Source organism: Phaethon lepturus, unplaced genomic scaffold (assembly GCF_000687285.1).
Source record: "Phaethon lepturus isolate BGI_N335 unplaced genomic scaffold, ASM68728v1 scaffold12663, whole genome shotgun sequence".
Classification (NCBI taxonomy): Eukaryota; Metazoa; Chordata; class Aves; order Phaethontiformes; family Phaethontidae; genus Phaethon; species Phaethon lepturus.
In genome coordinates this window covers 35025-60036 of record NW_010529797.1, presented here as the reverse complement: position 1 = coordinate 60036, position 25012 = coordinate 35025, and the positions used below count along the sequence as shown (strand labels likewise).

At 35.6% G+C, this 25012-nt stretch overlaps 1 protein-coding gene across 1 annotated transcript in view; it reads right to left on the bottom strand.

The window, feature by feature from the left end:
• Nucleotides 1–4814: 4814 nt before the first annotated feature.
• The window catches only part of LOC104618456 (lysine-specific demethylase 4C-like), a gene marked incomplete at both ends in the record, with an annotated part of 50488 nt that continues 30290 nt past the window's right edge, over nucleotides 4815–25012 (bottom strand). The window contains 2 exons of the mRNA XM_010284052.1: nucleotides 4815–4923; nucleotides 8078–8133. Coding sequence (XP_010282354.1) covers nucleotides 4815–4923; nucleotides 8078–8133 — 165 coding nt within the window. The remainder of the gene's footprint in view (nucleotides 4924–8077; nucleotides 8134–25012) is intronic.

Sequence of the window (25012 nt, the reverse complement as noted above, 5' to 3'; positions counted from 1 at the left end):
ATACGTCTTAGTATTACCATAAATGCATAGCAACACTGGTAAATATCACTGCAAGTGTTTCTTTACTCTTTCACAAACATAGCTGCAACAGTTCTACTACCCCACTGTAGTTTAACAAACGAATTTCATTACAAATTAGAATACAGAAGATGAGCAGTGTCCTCAAATGTCTTTAATCCTTTTTTAAGTTTCCGACATCATTAAAATAGAATGACAGGCAGAAGAGTATTTTAAAAGCTCATACACGTTTTCTCTTTGATTCCATTCTTCAGTGGCATACCACAGAGAAACCTCTGTATTTTCAGAATTGATGTACCTTTCAAAACTATAATCTTTGGCTTTCAAGCTCACTATTATTTGCCTTCAGGTGCAAATTTTGAAGTGTATAGGCTTCTAAAAAGAACTTTATGGCTTCAGCTGGATACTGAAAGGCTTGTAGATCAGTCATCATCACAGTGTACATTTCTTTTCAAAGTAATGTTCCTCACTCAGAGTACACTTGTGCTTATACTCGGTTCACTTGTCAAATACAAATTTGAGGTCATCAAAAGCTTCAGGGCAACTTCAGCTATTCCAAAACTCATTTTCTACCTCTATTTTGTTGGAGAAATAGGATTTCAAATGTAAAAATAATAGGAAACTCTACAGATAAAGAAACAAAAGCATATTATGTGCATGTTTCAGTACAGCATTGCAGTGACTACCTTGAAGGACAAAGTCAATCCAATACCGAAACATTTTAAAACACTGAAAATATCAAAAGCAGATAATGTATTTTGCTATTGAGTTGATATGTATTCTATTCAAAATATTATTTTAGAATTTACATCTTAAATATATAGGGCTAGGATCAGATGCTAATGATTCTATTTACAAGTCTCATTTGTAACAGATGAACCATTTAAACACTCATTTACAGTATCTACTGTTTATTGTAAGTCACATGTCTGACAAATGTAAATGACACTAGGCTCAATTTTCCCATTGGCTTGAATTCCTTGGCCATATAACAGTAAGTGTTTTTATTTAATTCTATTTTTAAGTCCTATGTTTAATTAAAATGGAATGACAGACAAGAGACTACTTATTCTTTCTTTTAAAGGCTGAGTTTATGTTTGAGAGGTCAGTCTGATTTTTTCATCTCCAGAGACTTTTTCATGCAGCTATAGTTCATACTTAAAATTAGAGCTGAGCAATTAACACTCTTTTGAAAGCAGAGACTACCTAGGTACTTGGGGAAAGGTTTTTCCCTTCCGAGAGCAAAATCAAGTTTTATCGCTGACTTTGACACACGCAGGAATCCACAGTCTGTTTTCTATGACCCGAAGCCTCACAAGTATAAATAGTCAAGGAAAACAGGTTATCAAAAGCAGGAGTTTACACACAAGCTTGTCTTGGAGACTTAAAGACAAATGGAACAAGGCAAAAATTAAATAAATAAATAAAATAAATAAAGCTAAACTCAGCTAGAAACCTAAGCTTTCTCTGGTTTGGGTAAACTGTTAAATGCTGTTAAGCTGTGTTGAGATGGAAGCTGACGCCACAATCATTCATGGTATAAACTTTCCTCCGAATCACACACTTGTTCCAAACTGTGGCCAGCTGAAACTCTACATATACGTTTGGACAAATTTCATGTGGTCCCACTCCATACCACCACCTCTTACCAACTTTGCCTTATTTTTATCTGCTCCTGACATTTTCCCTGTGATTAAGCAGTATTTAAGTGGGCATTTGTGTATTTCCTGTCTTTTCACGCTTGCTCAATATGTCTGCTGTTCAACTTCCAGTGGAGACCGCTGGAACAAAGACCATCTGAACCAAGTGTCTGCAAAGCAGCTAGCATACTGTAGTTTATGTATAATAGAGTTTTAAAATGTGTGACATGGTAACGTATATCCCTCCAGCCATTTCATTTTAGAACCTGTGCATAAACAGATGAATTCAACGTATTTGTTTCCTAGCTTGATAATCACAAATTGTTATTCCATGTGGCACACTCAAAGTGTCTGATGGATGTGACCATCCAGGCTGAATCAAAAATAAAGGAAGAAAGCCTGACTCTCTGACAAAAGACACCAGGACAATCTCATTTTCCCATGCACATAATTTTCAAAGAAAGAGAAAAGGCATAGTCACAGAGAGGTAAAGTGGAGAAACTACAGGCTATAGCATCTTTGTGGGATGCTCTCTACACTGAGGTTGCCTGGGAGGCCTTTTGCTTTCACGTGAAAAGTCAGCTATAGTCCATTAATATCACGGGTGTACACCCCTAAAATATACATGATGACACAACCTGTTTTATTGCAACACAGGATGTATCACATTCCTTTCTTTCACATTCCCCTATGAAAGACAGAGCACGAATTTTTTTATTAGTATTAATTCTGACTGCTTTCATCCACTAGCATTAAGGAATAATTTTCAAGACAATTTTTAATGAACATTTCACTGTGTCATGTAAATTTTCAGCATCGATAAAGCATGGGTCATAACCCATTGAAAAAAGCTGGGGAAATATGAAAACATTTTGGCATTCTAAAAAAACCCACTAAGTGCAAACATGAAACAGTTGCATAAAACAATTTTAAAGCTATGAGCTACTGTAAGCATAATAAAAATCTCAATTTTTACTCTGGAAAAATGAGTATATACTAAATATTTAATAATTGAGAGATTGATAGGAAACACACTGATTCCAACCTAGTCTAGTGAACTAAAACTGTTTAACAACAGTCAGTATACATACTAGCTAGGCAATAAAAAACAGCTTACCAATATGTTCATGTGTGCACAGATGTTATTTAATTTCTCAAAAATAAAACATTTACTTTTTATTTCCTTTAATATTCCTTTGTAGATGCTACATTATGGAAGATGTCAGGTCAGCCTCTACACATCTCTGAAAACAGTAGATGTTCTGCTTATTTGGTTTTCTTACTATTTTAAAGCAAGAGACATGAAGGCAGTGAAGGAGGAAAGAAGGAGTGGAGGAAGTAAGGGGGAGGATGGGGACAGAAAGAAAAATTATTAAAACTAAAAAAAAGCTAGAATTATTTGCTCCTACATTGTCAGATATAGTTCTGGTTTGGTTGCAAACTAGAATGTAATCTATCCTTTTATATTTATTTTCTATTGTTTTCTGCTCATTAAAAAAAAAAAAAAGAAAACAAATCCCAGATTTTATAAAGGAGAGATGGCATAGTAGGACAGGCCACATTTATTAGCTATCCCAGCTTTAACATAAAGAGCATTATAAAGATAGGCTAAAAATGTGTTTTCAAAAATTTATTGCTTATGAAGGCTCTATATCAACCAAAAATGTACAAAACTTGCCTTTGTTTGTACAATAAGCACTCTCTGGCTTTGAATGGTGGAGACTGACGAACAAAGATAGCCTTAACGTGACAAATAGGAGAGCTGTGATGCAGGAATTGGCTCTAGAGCAGTATTGGCAATCACTACAAGTTCAAAGGGGAAGACTGGCCCAAATCAATTGCTCACAGATTCCCAGAGCTCATGTCAAAGCGTGAATCACTCGGTATGCTTTTACAGAAGTTAACAGCAAGGGAGATGGTGTCAGCTGTCTACTCCAAAGTATAGAGTATGTGATAACGAAGAGGAATGAAAGATAAGAATGGAAGTGGGGCCAAGCAGGGGGAAGAAGGGACGAGAATTCCTAGAGAAACAGAATTAATTTGTATATGATTAATGGGGTTTCCCCAAGGCAAAGAACCCAGTGTCAGTGGATATGAGGGCATAATTGTTATTCTGTAGCATCAACAATCAGAAAGTGAAGACTAACATGAGGATAACAATGTGGGATATATACACAAGGTTATTGAGAGCAACCCCTTTACAGAAGTAGGAACCTCATGTTTCTGGAAACAAGAGAAATAATGTACAGAAAGTATCTAATACACAGGGCTTTAGAGAAAATAAAAAGTATCCACGCAATTCCATCTAATACCTATTCTTAATCTTTTAAGGTAGACCAAGGATCACTTTGGAAACAGTGTGGAGCAGATCCAGAAAACCAATGGTACCTTTTCCCTAAGATTTTGAATGAGCCCCTAATCATTTTCTTTCTATCAGATGACATCACAGTGATGCACACACTGACAAATTAAGTAATTCTCATGTAACACATGACGGAAAATACTCTTATATTGCACTTATGTGTATCTTCTGCTTGTGAACATCAACCTTCTTGAATGACACTGTTATTCTAGACATACCACAGGGTGCAACTGTTAGCAGCTGATGCACTTTGTTTTTCACCAGCTTGTTAAATTCCTCAGGAAACAGGGCTTCTTCATCCAATACAATGTGTGATGTGTTTTGCACACATTTTTAATGCCCACGGGTAGAGATGCGATGTAACAAACAGATCATATATCCTTTTACCTTCATAAACAGTTCCCTGAGGCAAAAATACATAATAAAAAGACCTCACAAATATGTATTGTGTGATATTCCCAGTCTGTTTGGGTTTCAACACTTTCATCACCAATACAGTTCCAAAACTGAAAATTTCACAGGTGTCACTGGTCAAGTTTTTTAGTCTTCTTTTGGGGGAGGGCAGGTTCAAGCTTCTTTTAATACCAAAGGCTGTTAACAGTGTTAATGAGTTGCCATTATATGTCAAAAAGCCCATTTTGATAAAACCCTGGTTATTTATTCCTTACCTTAAATATAATTTACTGCTCTGTACCTGGCAATAATCATCACAGTCCAGATTGTAAATACATTTCAAATATCAGAACACCTTAATAGAAAAGGATATATGAAGCATATATGAATATATTACTCACCAATTTTAATCTTTGCAAAGGTATTCTGCTAGTGTCTATCGGTGTACGTTCTGTGACATTACCAAATCTGACTTCTGGGATGGCAATTGCACATATTATATGTGCCCACCTGTGAAAAGTGGCAAGTCAAGAATACCACCAAAAAAACCCACAGAAATACAAGTTTTTAAGATGTTTCATTACTTGCTGTGTGTTTTATTTTTTCAAAAGGCAACCACCTCTAGATACTTCCTTATTAGGAATTCCTAAGCTTCTTTGAAACATATTTAACAAACCTTACAAGACTAACACTTTGTGTAAATATAATTTCAGACTGTGGTTTTACTGCAACACTTCTTAAGCATCTTTCATGTTCAATTTATTAAGTGCAAAGGTTTTGCAGTTGTGCTATCCAGGTACAGGTATAAAGACCACGCTATTTGTTTCATGTGCAATTTAGCACTTACAGCATTTTGGATTAACATTACTCAGACCTGAGTAACTCTTCTTAGGCAACACACATTGTCACAATCAGTCATACATCTGTCGAAGCATAAAACAAAGTATACTATCAAGACCTTCTGCTTATAGACACAAAGGCATAGAAACAGCAAACTGATCAGCCTGTCACTGTATTGCCCAACATGAACTGGATCCTGTTTAACAGCGAAAGCACCTGTCAAGTGCTTAGAACCAGTGCTACATACAAGACTCCAGTGCAACTTCAGGAAATGTGTCAGATGTGTCAAGATGATGCTATGTATTTCCTATACTCACCAGAAAGCACAGCTATAGCCTCCAAATGCTGGTTCAATACAAAAATCTCAAAATAAGAAAGGCTAAATGAACCTTTTAAAAGTCTGAAATTAATGTTAAAAGTGCATTTTTTATGAAGAAAAAGAGAAGCTAATGACATATTTATTAACAAAGAGTAGCCTCCTGAGACTACTTTTAAAATCTTTTTTGCAGTAGACTACCAGTAAATCTGAAGAAAAGGAAACATTTGCATTCCTTGATACGTATTTGTCATATTCTCAGCCATTCATTGTACATTGTGTCTCATTACTCCACTTGCTTTTTGTTTTTAAGCCCTGAATGCTTGTCTCACTCCACTTTCTGTAGATCTCCACACACACACATTACATGAGCTTCTTAGCGGATTAACACAGATGTAGGCTGGAGCTAAAAGATGTAGAAAGTGATGTAGCAGAATAGAAATCATTTCTCCTCCCTGCACTTGAGTGATGCTATTTCAATAACTCACCTGTGACAAAAAATATCTTGAAAAGTATATGATATAGAGGGACTAAACAAACTGCTGTCACGTGACATTGAAGTTGTATCGGAAGTGTGAACTAAAAGCTGGATGTAAAGATGACATATCAATTAGCAAGTTATACAGTTCAGCTCAAATGAAAGGAGATAAAGCTTGTAGAACTATCATCTTATTATGGTGATAGTTTTGCTTACATTCTAACTTATAGAAAAAAGTCTTGCTTTGCGACTTTTTCTTTTTTACTTTTAATAACACCCTTTTTCTTTTTACTGCTGCCTGCCTGCCTGCAAAACTACATTGTCTTACTATCTAAGCTTTATGGGACAGAAATGCTATAAATATAGTTCCTCTTCAATAAATCTTCACTCAAACCTTTATACTCTGCCATCTTGCAACCTAACAGGACTCAAAACAATTGCTGTGTTCTGCTGAAAAGAAGGAATCCCAGCTCTCCTATATGGCAAATTGTTACCCCCCCACACACAAAATGAATGTTGGATTCATTAGCTTTTAAATCTAAGTAGTGCTCATCCTACATCTCCCACCAGCATGTAAGAAGGAAAGAAGGAGGGAAGGGAATACACGTTGGATTTTATATAGAAAAAAGAAGACACAATTGGAACATACTCTTCTGAAAACTCTTAAATGTTTGGAATGGTACTAATGCTGAACGATAGATGAAAGACTCTACAAAGTTTAGCAACTGTAAGGTGTTATGGAAACAAGAAAAATGAGTTGAACTACTTTTAGAGAACTCTCATTTCATAAATCTGTAATAGAAACCTACAGAGGGATATAATGCAAAACTAAAGACTTTAGGTACAGTTACGCAGAGAAAGCCATTTTCTGCAAACATCTGTGGATCTTTTTTCTATGAATAAATCTTATAAAACATTTCTAAACTATTTTAATTGACTTACAGAAAAGATGTACATATTTTCAAAGATGCAATCTATCAGCAGCAAATAACAAAAGAGCATGATAAATTCTATTGAGATAATACTTTTGTCCTTTTATTTTTTTTTTAGTAAGAAAAGCAAGTAACAAATTTAGGGGAGTTTAAACTAAACTGCAGCTGAGTATTTTCATGTGTTGGTCAAAACCTCCATTAAAATGATTAAGTTATTAATGCTTTCTGAAGGTAAGATCTGGCCTGTAAGTTTCATGTAAAGCCTTCCTCTAACTGGATAATTTACAAGGGTCATGCAACCAATGGCAAATCACCAATAAACAAATTCTTGCCTGATAAGTGGAAAAGCATGTTGCAGCTAGATCATATTTTACCACTGCATTCCAAAGGACTGAAGAAAGAGATCTACGTGATATTGCTAAGGTACTAAAATAATTTAATTATTTATGAGAAGATTCAAAATGCATAAAGACTGTTCCACTATTGGACTTGAAAAAATATTAAGTTGCAGTATTTCCCATTTTATCTGTTAGGATTACTTGCTATAGTGTCCTGTCATCCAAAGACAGAGTAAAATACTATTGCTGTTAATAGCATGATGTCAGAAACAATACTATTTTTGACAGTGTATGATAGGAGCATATTTTAAAAAAACAACTTCAAAATCTAAAATATTTTAATATGATTCAAATTAATAATTAAAAATGTTGTTTCTAGAAGTTCAAAGGTACTGTATTAAATTATGTAATCACAAATTTCCAAGACCAAAGAAGAAAATACACTTCACTGTTTGATAAAACTTGCTCATGCAAACAATGACAAATGAGCTCTCGTTTACTTTCTTTACACAAAGGCCAGCAGAATAGAATTTGGAACAAGTAAGTGTGTGCAAAAATTATAACCAATGTATATTTTAGCATCTACCTATTTCACAAAATACCGGTGGCACATTTCAATAGGAATAATGTTAATTCTACAATGATTCAGCTTAACGACACACTGTCAAGTAAATAGGTTTAAAAATATTTTGTACATGGGAATGGATTGAGAATAAAGTTTAAAACAAGCACATAAAACTCCAAAGTATGTATTACTTACTTCTTGTCAGTAGTTTGCTTTAATGCACCACCTCTCAAATTGCAGAGACAACATTCCTAAAAAAAAAAAATAGTGTAGAAAAAAAATGAGCTTTATTGACTGATTACTTTATTTAGCTGATCTTTAGGATATGTAAATTGCTAATGTAATTAAGTACTGGGTTACAGCCTGCCACTTAAATGCATCGCATTTCCTTACAAGAAAAATTCAAGAATACAGTAATGAAAATAGAAGCAACTCAAAAGCGGAAAAAAAAAAAAGTATTACTCTTAAACAAAGTGACAGAATCACTTTGAAAGTGATACCAAATAAAAAGGCTTTTAATCAAGTACTGTCACGGAAAAGCTGGAATTGGCATGCAACTTACCAAGTTAAAACAAAGTAAAATGACACAGTTTAATACATTACTGAGAAACTGACTTACAAGCCACTGATCCAACTCAAATACTTTTAAAACCTGTTTGTTTCTGACAAGTTCTCAAATTTATAAACCTACAGAATATGGGGCAGGTTATGCTTTTTGCAAAAGCTCTCTTTGCACCTTGACTGGCTTGATTTTCAGCACAACTCCATCTGCTTTCAGGGCACTCAGCAAGGCATTTTTTGCCAGATAATACATCAAAAAAACAGGGCTTTTCCTACCTCTACTTACAACTGTGCCTTTGAACAGACATGCAGGCCTTTCTACTTTCCAACCCTTCTCTCTCTTCAATCTCCTCCTTTTCTGAATCTATCCTTTCCCTTTTTTTTTTCTTTTTTTCCTTGTCCCTTCACAGGAACAGATGCAAAATTGTTTCCGTTAGTTATCTTTCTTCCTGTCTCTATTCTTCTAGTCTCTATGAAGAATCAAATGCACAAAATGAAGTCAAGATATCCAGTGACTGTACATCTATACTCAGAAAGAGAGCTTGCTCCTGAACCTCTAAATTTAAGTTGCCCTTGCAGGAGAAAAAACAAACAAACAAATAATCAAAACAAAAAAACCCACAGAACTGTTATGCAATACTCCAGCCTGATCTCATCTCAAACCTCCAATAACGAAGATTATCAGTGCCTGCCAAGAATCTAATTGAATGTTTTATTACAGTTTCTATGGGAAAGACCTTTCCTAACTAAAAAATACTTCCTTGTGACAACTGAATATTCTTTGCAACTTAAGCACACAACTTTTTGCCTTATCTACCAAAACCACAGAGAACAGGTAACCCACCCTCTCATACAGTACTCTTTTAATTATTTATATTATTGTAGAGCTGTAAAAATGAGAATTGAAGTTCATTACTCACAAGAGCCTTGGGATGGGACCTAGTATGTTCCAGATCACAGTTCCCCTTGTAGTAGTAAACACTGACTGCTAAATCAGGAAACCCAGAGGCTCAGAACACTAATTCTTTCAGGTATTCAAAGGGGACTAAGCAGGAACAGGTAGTTTCAGCATATAAAGAAAAATGGAACACAAGGAGGCTGTTACTGCAGCACTGAGTGGGAGCTTCACCTTGTCCTGTTTGCAACTTTTGGTAGCTGCTTCTACAGAGGAAACAGCTCAGATGGGGAGGGACATCACTGCATAGAATTTTGCCATTGGGCTACTGGAGTAAAACTGTTTCTTCCAGAACCAACAGTCGTATTCAATTAGCTGCATCTCTGTGAGGTTCTCTTGCCACATCTTAGGAAACCTGCTCTTGTATCAAGCCCTACACAACAAGACAGAAGCTCATTGGGGATGGAGGGGCAGTGGAGAGAACAAGTGGAAGTGAGAACACAGGAAGGAGGAAGGGATGAAGGGAAACAGAAAGAAAGGGAAGAAAGCAGGGAGGGAGGGAAGGAAAGACAGTTATTTCTTCTCTTTCTCCCCTAAGTGCACACACTCTTGAAGGTAGAGCAAAATGGCAGGAACCAGAATTACTCTATTATTTAGTCTTCCATTTCTCTGTCAAAGATAGATCAAGTCAACAAATTTCATGCCATTCTAGATTCACATGCCAAATTCAGTTTAATTTACCACCTCCTATTTTAGTTTCAAACCATTACGCTTTGCTATGCTGTTCAAACACTACACAAAATCACCCTCTTTTTTCCTATACATATTTATTTTCTAAATATTTGTAGATTCTTATGATATCATAACCTTTTGATATATTTTTTGCCAACCAATGTGTATTAAATTCCCTCAACTACTCTTCAAGTTGATTCAAATCATCTTCACATTCTCTTTCTAACTGTTGCCCTTCTTTGGATGTCATTAGGATAGCGAGGTGCTGCCATCAACACAGGTATACTCTCAAGCTATGCAAAGAACCGTTACTCTCTTTCTTATCCTGAATATATTTTGGTTTAAAAAAATCACTCAGTTGGAAAATTTACATAGGCATGTAAATCTACATAGGCATGAGGCAAAGACTCTCCTAAACTAGATGCTAAGGAATCACATTATTAAGGCTTTATACACGTTAATTCACCATGTTGAAATTATTCTGAAATAATACAACAAAAATTCCACTACACAGTTAATGGGCACAGTGCACTGTCTCCAGTAAAGTACCACTACAGTCATGGGAAATTTGCTTCTAATTGGCATTCAGTTCTCAAAGGCACACACTTATATATGAAAACTACAGTGTGAAACAGTCTGAAGATCTTTAAACCTACCTGGGAATCCTGAGGACTATCTTAGCACAACCACAGAGTAATCTTACAGCACTGCATCCTTTTCAATCTCATTCACCTTAGAATCTTGCTTACAAATCAGCAGAGGAAAGATCTATTTCTTCAGCTCTTCCTGTGATTGACTTTGACACCCTGAGTGAATGGGTCATCTTTTCTGCTATCAGTGTTGTCTATACTTGGCCACCATCATAGTGAGATACTGACCAACAAAATGCGTCCAAATTGTTACTTTTATATTTGACAGTTAGAGATAAAAGCAGTAAAAATAGATGGGCACACATTTCCATGGCCACATGAGAGTAACAAAATAAATGAGCCAAGCAGCATAGCAAATAATATTTAAAATGGAACAGCCATTCAAGAAGAGGCAAATAAAATGATGTCATAAAAAAGGAGCCATGCAGGACTTCTTGATGATCTAATCCCCAGTTCATCTGCAGTTCTGCAACAGCATGAAGCTTACAATGTAGAGGTAGAATAACATCTTTAGACTGGGGAAGAGAGCATAAGTCTGACTCAACAGAAATCTCTGGGGAGGAAAAGCTTCATTGTCCGCTTTCAAATTTAAAAGTTCAGTGGATGCCCCACATGTGGACCCCTCATGATGTTTTTTGTTTCAATTGAAGCACTTTATTCATATTTGCCATAAAAATCCTTTAACTGACTGCTTCTCTGTTTTGCAAAATAAAAGTTGTTTTGCTCCTATTTTGTGAGCTTTGTTATTCTTATGCCAGCTTACTTTGAAATTCACTGCTTGAATAATGATGAACTTTTCCTGCTTCTAACAGGTTATTTTTTTACTTTTAAGGAAAACCTTAATCTGATCATCTGCTGTGTACCTTATTAATGTAACTAGAGAGAGGGTCCAAGGCCCTAAAGAAGTTCCACAAATAAATGAAGATAAAATAGCACAGGAAGAGACTTTATATAAGAGATGCTGCTAACAAATTTCTTCTGAAGGTTTACTGTCTCTCAACCTCTGTAAAAATGAATTGTGAATTAGACACTGCAAGAGACAGAAGTTATAATCCTTACCTACTAACTGCAGAAGTTAAAAAAAAAGAAAATTAAATATAAAAAAAAAAGAAGAAGAAAAAAAAAAAAAAAAAAAGAGGGGCAGAAGGGGACGGAAGGCAGCCCAGAGACAAGAGAAGGCAGCTGTAAATATCCGCATTACCAACTACAAAATTATTTTGCCTATGCAGGACCTACTAGAACCAAATTAAATCCCTTCTCAAAAACTACCTATACAAGTCTTCGGTGAGTAGATAGTGGTGGTGGGTAATAATTGTTCACTGTCTGCTGGATACAGGCTATAACAACTTAGGCCTGTAAGAACTAGACAATTTCATCAGTGTTCATAGCAAGCCTGGGTAGGAAGGACCACAGGATTAAAGCCCATTAAATCAATTTTGTAAATCACGTCTGCATTGCAATACATTGTCCTGTATTCACGGGACATTGCCATTACTTTACCTCCAGTTTCAACATACTGCAAGCAATGAAAACACAGGGGACTTGATATTTAGAAAGACTAATATTCCTAATACAGGTATACCTGCCATGGATGGCAGTGAACTCACATGTGTATTAGTGATTATTACCCATGTTCTCACAGAGAAAGACAAAGTGTTTGTGCATCCATGCGTTTGTGCTCTCAGCCTGTATATAAAATTCAGGAGAGGAACAGACTTCATCTTAAAGCATCACCTTAGAACATACCTAATCTCTGATTCACTATTACTTTGCAAATACTTTAAACAAGTAATTTTGTCATTTGTATTTGCATTATATAATAATTTCTTAAGCATATTATTTTACATTTATCTAAATTAAATCTTAGACCATTTTAAATTGCTCATCTGCTTCAAAAATCTCCATAACATTCTAGAAATACAAAAGAAAACTTTCTCTTCCAGTATCTGTATGAAGTAAGACATCTCCATATAATCTGCAAGCTTTAGCACACTAACGTCCACTTCATCTTTTAGCTTTTTACTGAATGAGGCATTGTTTCCATAACAGTATGGATCATATCCACAGTTGCTGGACTAAGCACTTCCCCTTGCTTCCAGTGAAACTGAATTTTGCAACCAACATTCCTAATCTGGTTTTATTTTTCATTTCTCTGTTTCAACCACTGCTAGAAACCTCAGAAAAAGCCTGAAGTCAATTTGAATTAATCATGCTTCCTTTGGTACATATACCTAAAAGATAGATCACCTTTTTTGGAATGATATGCCACTACTCAGGCATAGCTGCATATTAATTATCGTTGCATGGAGAAATACCACACAAAACCCAACTCTGTTCACACTCATTTATTTTTTTAAAGAAATGAGTTTTGGTTGTCTTTGAGTATTTTTTACACCACCAAAATATAAAGTCATATTGACAGCAATGCTTGTGAAAAGCAGTTTTCACACTTCCATATTTGCACACTTCATCAGCCATAGCATTCTGTATGAGACAGGAAGCTGCATGACACAGCAATGCAACAGAGTTGAGCCAAGCCACAGCAGAGGGATATATAGTAAGTCATATAATGGTTATTCATATGGACAACTATGAACATGCCCTACATGATCCCCTTTCTTGTTAAGCTGCAGTTTTTCCTTTCCTCTAAGACTGTGTAAATTACAATAGCATCTCCAAATAATTATATTTATCTAGTTAAATAAAATATATAACCTATGTCAGTGGATGAAGACAGGGTAAAATAAAACATCTGTTATTCCTAATGAATTTTGTCCAACACATTTTCAACAACTTCCTCATAAAATGTAGTCTCCATAATCAAACTAACAATCTCTTCCAGCTCTTTGACATTCCTGCCATTAGGAAATCTTTTGTAACAGCTAACCTGAAGATTCCCTGATGTAGCTTAAGCTTTTTTCTTTTTACTTTATGCATCAGAAACACGAAAAACAGATTGTTCCTTTCCTTTTTGTCATTTTCACTCTTCAGCATCTTAGTAGGTTAAACAACTCCAGCTTTTTCACCTACTGTCTTCATCTGTGGCCATGTTTTCTCCTCCGAAATGCAATGATAGCAAATCCTCAGTGATGTCAGGCAAAGCATGCTTAGTCAATACATCTTGCACCCCACATCTAGGGAGATGTGTTCACACAGTATGCAGCTTTGGACCACAGTGACTTGTTAAGCTCATGCACTTTAACCTTCAGGACCTCTTCTATAGCAGTGGCTGATACCATTTGCTCCACATTCCTTTGTCTGTATTCTAATTTCAGTATCCTGCACCTTTCCTTATTTAATTACATCCTGTTTTCCAGAATATCGCAATAATTTATCAAGATCTCATTCATTTCTGATTAAACTTACTTCAAAGGCCTCCTTATTAAAAAAAAAAAAAAAAAAAGCTTGTATTCAGCTAATATCAGCTGCAACAGCTTCTGCACAAGAGATAACTACGCAGGCTGTGGTTGGTTAGGCCAGGAAAGACAGGAAAGAGAAGATAGTATGGTTTTTGAGAGATGTCAGTAAAAACATGAGGGACTTGGAAAAGGGCTTAACTAAGTACTCCAATACAATAAGTAAGTGGTTGCTATCAAAGGAAAACAGAACGCAGCAGATTCAAAACAAAGAAACAAAAAATGCTCTTCACAGAGTACATGACTGTTTGCCAGATGTGGATGCTAAAATTTTACACCACTTGAAAGAGAAGCTGCATAGGTTCATGAAAGAGAAATCCAACAAAAGTTACGTTTTACTTAGTAAATACAAAGACACTGCCTTTGGCTAAAGCAGTTTCTTACTTGCATACTGTATGAGATTGAGAGAGCATTAGGGAACACTTGCCCCAGCCTTCTATTCTTCCCCAGGTATTAATTTCTGGCTGTGCTAGAGAGAGGATAACAGCCTAGAATGGACTTTGGTTTAATTCATTACGGCAGATCTTACTATTCTATGTAACCTGCAATTTTAAAGCTTTACAAAATACATTTTTTAAATGTTTTTAAAAAGATACCTAGATATTAGGAAAATCCCATTACTTAGCACTGCTAAGTATACACTGCAATATACATTATACATAACATTAACTTAATTTTCATGTGTTTCTAAGGTTTGTGATTCTGAAAAACAAACAATATATTCACCAAACCTTATTATTATATTAGTATTATAAGGTATTGCGACAAGTTTATTATCACAGCTTTATTTTGGCTAATGGTTTGAAACACTGCAAGTGTTGATAATGTCTGCAGCACTAATTAGTGCACCGACTATTTATCCAGTTAGAAATATATTTCCACTGTTTTCATCAATTACTGTCCCTGTGTGTCTGTTGACTTTGACTACTCTCTAAAAGCACTCAAAAATCTAAGAAAAGTGGTTAGGACAGGTTTTTTCCCCCAGATATTTATAATAAGAGGTCAGAACAGTTTTCAGTTTTAAGAGTCAACTGCTACAAAGCTGTGTCACAAAAACGCTGACTTACTAGTCTCATTTAAAAGTATCTGGTTCATAGGAAATTGTAATTAATTAAAACAGACATCTGATCTTGAACTCTGCCACAACTAAGTCAAATAGATACAAATTGTATGTCTAAGGCTGATAAACATCTTTTGTTTTCTTCAAGATGCTCTGGAGTGTTCTTTAGAGGAACCTTTGAACTGAAAATAGATACCCTTTGTCTTCCAGCTTCTCTCTCAATTGCCTTGTAATGGCCAAGGTCACACTTTCTAATAGTATTAACACAGATGTGCATTTGGATATAGCATTGCTGCCTTTTTGGCTATCTCATTTCCCCAGCTCATTTATATTTGTGTCTATATTTATCCTCGTGTAAAGAGAAAAGGGTTGGTGTTTCTCTTAACACATTTGAAAATGTCATTTTCAGAAATTGTCAACTAATGAATATTCTAATCTATCCACACCAGGGGAATAATTTTCACTCAGAAAATAGCTTTAGAGATTATTTAATTTCAATTCAGAGACCATTACTATATTCACTTCAAGGTATTACCTTAAAATTAGCTTTTCAGAGACAAACTTCCATTTTTTTTAGAGGCAAAATATTCCTAAACATAACAAATGACAGACAAATTGAGGGTTGTCTACTAAAAGGATTCACCTCCCCATCTGGGAGCACCATTTCTTAACAGTGTTGCTAGATGCTAGATGTGATTACAATTCAATCTTCAGATGTATATAATGCTGTCAAACTTCTGCCTCAACAATGCAACATTTTTTTATTAATAATAGGAACTTTGAGAAAAGCATTTCAACATTCAGCCTGGGCTGCCCTTGATTCAAGGATGGACAAAATCCCTGCAATTGCAGCTCCCACGTCATGCCAGGCTCAGGCAACAGTATACAGGGTAAGCAGTCTTGTGCTGTGCTGTCCATGACAGCATTATTGCGACAGGGATCTGCAAGAATGCAAAAAGCAGGAGAGAGTTGGCTGGGATAAGACTTGGAAAATGACAAGGAAGAGAGGCAAGATGGGGAATGGGAGTAGGGAGAGAATTCTGCAGCCAGAGAGGGAATGGGAACTGGCAGGGCTGAGAATGAAATAAAAATCAAACCATTTATTGCAAGTATTGGGGGAGCCTATGTGTCCTTTCTCACTAGACTGTGCATAACTGAAGTAAAAAACACGTATAAAGTATGAAATGGAAACTGTTACAACGCTGAATGTGAAATACTTTCTGCAATACTGGTTACTGGACACTCAGATTTAGAAAATATTTACAGTAGAAAAAGCAACTGTTCCTAAGCATCTGAACATGAGAGATTACAGACAACCTCCCCTTTGAAGAGAAGTCAAAACGATTGAGATTAGCCATTTTAAAAATGAATACGTAAGTATTGAAATCAGGTACAAAATACAAAACTGATCATTCTTCCCGCAAAATATAACGAGACTGTGAAAATCACTGCCAGAGGAGAACACTGAGGCTAAACGCTTAGCAAACACACAAATGAAAATGGATGGATGGTTTTCCTATTGATAAAAAACATGTAGGTTTATTCCCATTATTATAAGACACTGTTTGGAAGCAACAGTAAATATTAGATTTAAACCTGAACATCTTTAGATAAAAATTTGTATCTTCAAGAAAGCAGCCTAGCACCAACTGTGCAGGGCAGTATAACCTGTTAGTGGCTATTTCCACCTGATTTTTTTTCCCTTCAGTGATTTTGAAGCAGTAATCCTAGAGATCAGACATGGTCTTTGAGGACCAATTTAGATTGGATGAGGTGGTGGAGGTTCTTCTGTTCCAATTTTGGCTCCAAGCAGGGCTAGATTCCAAGCTGCATCTGACCGAAATCATGCTTCACCCTGCAGGGAATGGACAACCCCTTCCTTGGGAAAAAGAAAACACCCACACACCTGGAGGTGCCCAAAGCTCTCAAGCCTTTTCACATGGATATCAGTGGCAAAGGTTGACTTGGTGAACTGCAATGAGGGAATCCAAGGTCAAAATGGACTTTGGGTCTAAGCATTAGGGGCCTTATGTTAAAAAGATATTTTTCCGGGTTTAATGGGCTTCAATTCTGTTTCTGGGACAGCATGAGGGAAACTCAGTATTTACAAAGCTGTTAAAATACGTTGTGTCAAAGGCTGGTTTTTACAAGCAAGGTATATCCTGTTACTAGACTAATACCAAAACCAGAAAGAAATATCATGCTCCCCACTTCAGATTCCATATATGGTTACCATCAGCATTTATAATTCTCCCAGTAAGTCACATTTCTGCAGAGAATGTTTGGGAAAATCCAAACTAAAAAATAAAAAAAAAAAAAAAAAAAAAAAAATCAGGCCTTACTTTTCTGAAAATAAAAGAGAAAAATGCAGAAAACAAGGTTTTAAGCTTTCCTGCAATAGTCAGATTTTTATCCCCAATACTGGGCTGCATCCAAAGCAGTGTGGCCAGCAGGTTGAGGGAGGTGATTCTACCCCTCTGCTCTGCTCTGGTGAGATTCCATCTGCAGTACTGTGTCCAGCTCTGGAGCCCTCAGCACAGGAAAGACATGGACCTGTTGGAGCGGGTCCAGGGGAGGCCACAAAAATGACAAGAGGGCTGGAACACCTCTCCTGTAAGGACAGGCTGAGAGAATTGGAGTTGTTCAGCCTGGACAAGAGAAGGCTCCTGCGAGACATTACTGCAGCCTTCCTGTACTTAAAGGGGGCTTGTAAGAAAGATGGGGACAGACTTTTTAGCAGGGCCTCTTGCAACAGGACAAGGGGTAATGGTTTTAAACTAAAAGAGGGTAGATTCAGAAGAGATATAAGGAAGAAATTCTTCACAATGAGAGTGGTGAGACACTGGCACGGAGAGGTGGTAGATGCCGCATCCCTGGAAACCTTCACGGTCAGGTTGGACGGGGCTCTGAGCAACCTGCTGTAGTAGAAGATGTCCCTGCTCATTGCAGGGGGGTTGGACTAGATCACCTTTAAAGGTCCCTTCCAATCCAAAGATTCTATGGTTCTATGATTTTCTTTTTATTAACAATATACAAATGCTTTTAAAGCTTGGTAGCAAAAGACACTGCCTACCAACTCACATATAGTGAATTAATTTTGGCAGTTATTAGGCTCTGAATACAGGAGTTTATAATGGAAATGCTGACACTGTATCAGGGAGAAGGGCACTGCTATAAAAAGATTGCTCAGAATCATTATTTTCAGTAGGGCAGTTTCTGAGCTGGAATATGGAAAGCTCTTATGTGCCCCTTTTCTGATGCCTTGGGGAAAAAAAGGAAAAAAAAAAAATCCTTCAACTGATGTAATTGGTTACTCTAAACACAAAATACAAACAAACCAAATGTCTGAATATCAATAGTAAAATATAGAGTATGAAAAGCTGAGTCACAGAAAAAATATTCTGCTAAACTGTTTACCACCTCCTATTCAATATCAGAGCTGTTCTCAAAATCAATGCCAACTGACCAGATTAGGTGTTCAACTATAAGGCTATCGAGGGTTAGAATAATGTGTGAAAAGTCATGCAACTTCTTTAGTAGCCTTATTAACAGCTAGCTTACTATGACGTAAGGCATTGAAGTGCATTTACCCATTTCCTTACGTGGTCTTCTTTCTCTTTCCTGTCCCAAATCCTTTTGTCCTCCAAATAACAAAAGTACTTAAGTTTATGTAGTCTAGCTACTAGGTGACCACATGCTTGCACACTGTACAGTACGTTGCATTCTCTATAATGCCAGTCATTATTCTTCCTGACTTACTAGCTTTCTTTAGCTGAAGCATTTAAGATTAATGAGGCATTTGTTCTCAATCAAGGCACTTTGTATGAATACAGTTACCCTTTCAGGAGCCATGCAAATGACTTATTTAATATTATTTGATTTTTTAATTGTTTTGGAGGATTGATTTATAGCTAATTTTTGTCCATTAGTATAGACAAATTTGGTATCACTCTTCTCTTTTGTCAATAATCATTATCAAACAGTACCTACTACCTAACAGAATATGAAGATATGTTATCGTGGATCCAAGTGCATCCTGGAAGGTGAAAATTTGACATAAAATACAGTAAAGGATATTACTTCAGCTACTCAAAGATGCTGCAACTGCTAGAAAACAGTGTGCTTCTGAATCTCAAAAGTAGTTTCCCCTGATAATATAAAACAGAATCTCCATCAAATAAAAGTCTGGCTCTGTAAATTGAAGTCTACTTAGGGATTTTTCTATTTCTATATTTTAAGGATTTTCATAGATTCAGATGTAATACAGTCTCATTTACCTATTAATGCAATTCTTATTTCTGTACTGCTCTCATACTTCAGTGCTTTGCAAAATCATACTGAAACACAAAAACCTAGTAGAGAACAAATTTTCTATAAAGTTAACATAACTGCTGGGAGTTTAGGAGAGTATCGTTTAACAGAACTAAAAATAACACTTAGTTGTGTAAGCAGAGGAATGGGAAGTGACCTTCCCTCCTAAGAAATGAATTTTAAACTTGGAAACAATGTTTGTACCAATGTTTCATAATTTCCATTTTATTCTCCACGGCACAAAACTTTTCTTTCTCCTTGTTTTCCAATCAACCTTCCCTTCAGGATTTAAAGCGTTAGACAGAAAGGAATTCCTCACATAGGTCTTCCTCAGTTAAGTCTCCTCCTTCTAGGAATCAATGTAAAAAGGAAGGAGAAGAATGGCAGGCATTCAGGAAGCTGGAGTTTCAGGGAATAGTTATTTTCTGATAATTAAGTCTTCTAATTCTGTGCACTTTTCTGATGCAAGAATTGATTTTTTGAAGGTATGTGGATATGCATTTCCCACAGTGTGTTAGATCTCAGTTTCACATCTTCTGCAACAGCTGCAGCTTTTAGGAATACTTATCCTGAACAAGAATTTAGATTAATACAATTTTTTTAAATTTGTTTCATGTAGAAACTTGAAGTCTGAATTTTGTTAGTTGGAATGTAAAATATACTCACTCTATATTCCCTACAGTAAAAAAAAAGTTGTGCAAATAAGTAATTTTCTTTAATTATGTCACCCTCTCCAGAGAGACTTATGGTACTACACAGCAATTTAAAATACAATTAAAATATCATATGTATAACAACAGATATAGAAAAGTTTAAACAAATAAGAAAACTGACTCATAGAAGAAACACGCATATAATGCCATAATACTTTCAGCTGCAGGTTGGCATGACTAACATAAATTGCAAACTTTTAAAAGGGAAAGTGGTACTCTAGGCAGCAGTATATTCAATTAAGTTGTCCTTTTTTATAGATATACAAAAGATTGATTAAAAGAGAACCACATTTATCTTAAGTATAATGCTAAGATTACATAAAAGTATTGTACTACTTTGAAGTGAAAGCTGTTAGGATAATCTAAGGTTATTGCCCAAACTTTGAAGAGACAGAAACATCATCCTAAAATGACAAATAGAACCCAAGTAATTATCAGCAATTCTCAATCATGCTGATGTCAGCAATGAGGTTCCATACAAGCCAAAATGCATTAATAAATTTAAGTTGTATATCAAACTGATCATTTTTTCTCGAGATACCTACAGTCACATTGCTTTGCAATGAATACTATTAAAACAAGCCAAAGACAACCACAGAAAAAAAAAATCTCAGTGTCTATTTTATTCTTCTACCTCAAGGTGTGATCCAGTCTTCTTCAGCTATTCCTGACAAATGTTTGCTAATGTGATTGTAAAAATGGTGGAGTAGATTCTACAAAATCTCTATACATCCTATTCCAGTCATTCACTAGTTTTAGAAACAAATATTTGCAAAATTTCCTGGTATTAACAGAAATTTCTGCTGATGCAGTTTAAAGTTGCTACAAGTCATCTTGTCCCTAAAATGAGAGAATGGCAATAGATTGTGTTCATCCTTGCCATACACATATAATTCTACATGACAGAATGCCACTTACTGTGTTTCTGTCTTCCCTTGGCTATACTAAAAAGGTTAATTGTTTTCAATCATACCTTATGGAATGACTGAGAACTATCAGGAATGATTAACAGAATTTTGGTTTTGTTTTTTTGCAATTTCAATTGCACCTCTTGGTTTTTTCCATCCCTTTCAGGCTCGTGTGTTTTTGAACCACATGTATTCACTGTTAGACACATTTTTTCAGCTGGGCTCTCATCAAAGTTGAAGAGAGAAGGAAGATTGTGCCATGTGTTTTTCAGGCTTAACTTCCAGTACAAGGCTTAAACATCCTGGTGTGATGTTACAGGTTCTATAGAACTGGTGACTTCAGTTTGTGACAAGAGTGGTCACAACTGCAGTTGGCAGCAGGAACTACTGCTTATGTAGGCAATCCCATTTTGTATGTGCATAATTGATAGCTCTTCTCTAAGTATTGTACCTATGTCCACTGAATTCCATATGATTTATTTTACACCATTTCCTCAATATAGTAGTATTATTACTGTCCTACAAAATAGTAGGATCCAATCCAAAACAGTAATCCTAACTCAAATTAGTACACCTCAGCCTAAAAATGCCCAAGACCCTTCATACTTACAGAAAATGCATCAGGAATGCTTCTTACTAATCCTTTAACTTCACTGAAATATTGAAATAACGGAAGAAAATAATATTTTTAATAATACCTTAAACACACTTTACAGTTGTGAAAAAGCCTTTGATATATTCTGTAAACTTAACACTGTGGTAGCTTCGCATGAAATATACTTCCCCCATCTCCTCTGCAATCATCATAAATTACTTAAAGTAGACCAGTCTAGATTTCCACATACATTCCATAAGGACATGAAAAGTAATCAGCAAATGATGCACAGAACTTTATCACTCTGTTAGTGATTTTAAGAGTCTGATGGGAATGATGGCTGGTGGCCTGAGATACTGAGGGTTGAAAGCAAATCCATATGCCTATATGTTTGGCAACCGTTGATTTACATCATACCTCTTCTGTCTCTTGAATATCAGAATTTAAACCACTATCAAAAGCCTGTTAAAGTTAGCATGCATGAATTCTTTTGCTTACTCTTTATCCCTATGAGCTGTCACAGGAAAAAATCAGTAGGTTTGTTCTTAAATACACATCTCTCCATGCTCTGTTATTGTCTAGGTGTTTAGAAATCAATTTCTTTCGGAATCCACAATAGGTGGACCACCACATAATTCCTTGGATCACCCATTTCCTGTCTTTTTAAAAAGTAACATTAAATTTCGCAGGTTGCTGGCACCTCACCTAAGCTCTGCAAACTCTTAGAAATAATCACTAACAGTTCTGAGATTGCTTCAGCATCTCAAGAGTTTTGAGAGACCCTACTATTAAAAAAGAAAAAGCAAACTGGGTATCATTCATGTATGAGTAAATAATGTAGTGTTAATCACATCCTTGGAACTATTGGACTTCTGCTATTTAATGCAGGTAGCAGATGCCAACTTTGTGCCACTCCATCTTTCAGCTAACAATGAACAGTTCACAATGACATGTGAACAACATGTAATAACAAATAATACAAGATAGCAGACTATGGAGGACAAGTTTTAAGTAAATTTAATGCTAGTGAGATATATTCAATTCTCAATATTTCATTAAAACCTCCCAACTGAATAACAACTTCTGACATTACAAATGTGAATTTTATTCCACAAACATATCCGAATGAAGTGCTCTCTTGGGGCATAAGTTCATTTCATTCAGGCCACCATTCAATCAGAGCTATAGAAAGATGAAGTTGTCAGCACTAATGATCTAGTTGTACAGTAATCAATACACATACAAAATCACAGAAATTCAGTTAAATATATAATAGCCAAACCTTACATAAATAAATTGTCCAAGTAGGCAACACATACCATCTAGCCTTTGCACAGTGAAATCATGCTCCATTTCACTCCTATCACCTTCATGTTACCTAACACATAAAATTCCAGAATCCACTGACTTTTCTCTCCAGTTCCTAGAGTGTGCTTTTGCAAAAATTCAATACGAAAATGTCTTCACATAAAATTTCCATTCAGCTATCTTCTGTATGGGTTTGATATATCTTCCATTGCTTCATCTTATGTCCTCAAGTAATTTGGCCAAAAAGTACCTTCCCTAAAAATCAGATCTCCCTTATTTTCAGAAACTTACATGCATCATAACAGAGTAAAACTAAATCTATAATTCTTCTCAAATGAATGCTGTCTTTGGGTGCAAATTTTTCCCCTAAAAGTTTGTCAAAGAAAAACTCCAGTCAAGTCAAGCTTTAATCTTTTCCCCAACATTTTTTTTCTACCACATTACCCAATTCTCCCTTTATTGCCCATAGTGAATATGAGTCAAGCCAGTCATCACCTCACTATTTTTGTTCATATCTTTCACCTGCTGCTGTGCTATCTGAATGTCCTCTTCACTTCAAGAACAATTGTAAAATAACTTTAAAGATCCAGAACAATTTTAGAATCCTTTTTACAATACAGCATTAAAAAATCATAAGATTGAATTTTTTTTTACTCTTTTTCAGTGACTTCTGATTTTAAAATATGCACTATAGTCAAAATACACTCTCTCCCAATTTCCCCTCAAACATGTTACTGTTCTATTGCAGTTGACATAAGATTCCAAGGCAATGTTCTAAATTTTTCAGTTTTTAACAAAAACGTCCAATTCAGTCCTATTGCTGTCATACACAGTATTTCATGAATAAGTACATCCTCCTTAGAATTCCCATACCAGCACATCATAGCTGTATCTCCCCTGAAAAGAAATTAACAAAACTTTCTGACAGAGCAGCAGAGCTTTCTAACCCTGTTTGTTTAAATGATAATTAGATTATGAGTTAATGGCAACCTGTCACTTGCTAGAACAGACTTATGCTTTCCCCCTTGACCTTCCTGTGACTCTAGAACAGCAGTCACAATAGTAGTTCAGGACATCCTGAAACTCACAACTGTTTGATAAGGAAGCTATAACAAGGTGTTCTGGTTACCGATGAAAGATGAAAATTGGATTTTACCTAGTAAGAATGCCTTTCCTACTAAAATAAGAACACATTACAGAGATAGAAATTGATTCAATAAATATTTTAATAGCTGTTCACTGAGGGAACACAGGACTAAACGTTATAGATGGAGCGTATTTTTTAATGAACAGTTGTAAGCCACTTTTTTCCTTTTGTTTTCCCCAACTTCAGTAACATCGATTAAAACTACCAGTTCCTCCTTTGTTTCCTTAACTTTTAGCATTCATAAAAGAAAAAAGAAACCTTAAAATGCTGACAGTGTACAAAAGAACACCAAATTGTTTATATTTACTGTTACTTTCAGTTTGCTAGTGATATGACTGTGAATTTCTTACAGTAACTTTCATAATTGCAAGAACTTGATACTGTATTTTCCATTAGTTTGAATTCTCATTTCTCTTTCAACATATCTAAAAATTTTATTATGTCATTTAAGGGTTTACATTTTTAAAGCACCTGAAATACCTGGTTTTAATTCAACAACTGAATGAAAAAAAGCTATGTTGCCATCAAAACTGATTATCACATTTCCTCAAGCTGTGTTAATGAAAACAAATGTTAGACGACTTAGCAGGGCAACTGATAGATTGGTGAAAAGTAAAATTTTAAACTGCTGGCGTTTTTTTAAATGAATGTATGTTTAGGAATTCTATGAATATTAATTGCTTGCCTATTTATTCCTTGCTGCATAAAACTTTTTTTTTTTAATAAAATACTAGGCATTTAGCAGTTTCACAACTGAAACCTTCTTCTGCTTATACAGCACAGTAAACCTTAAATGCTGTAAAAGAACCATTTAATTCTTGACTGTAATTTATT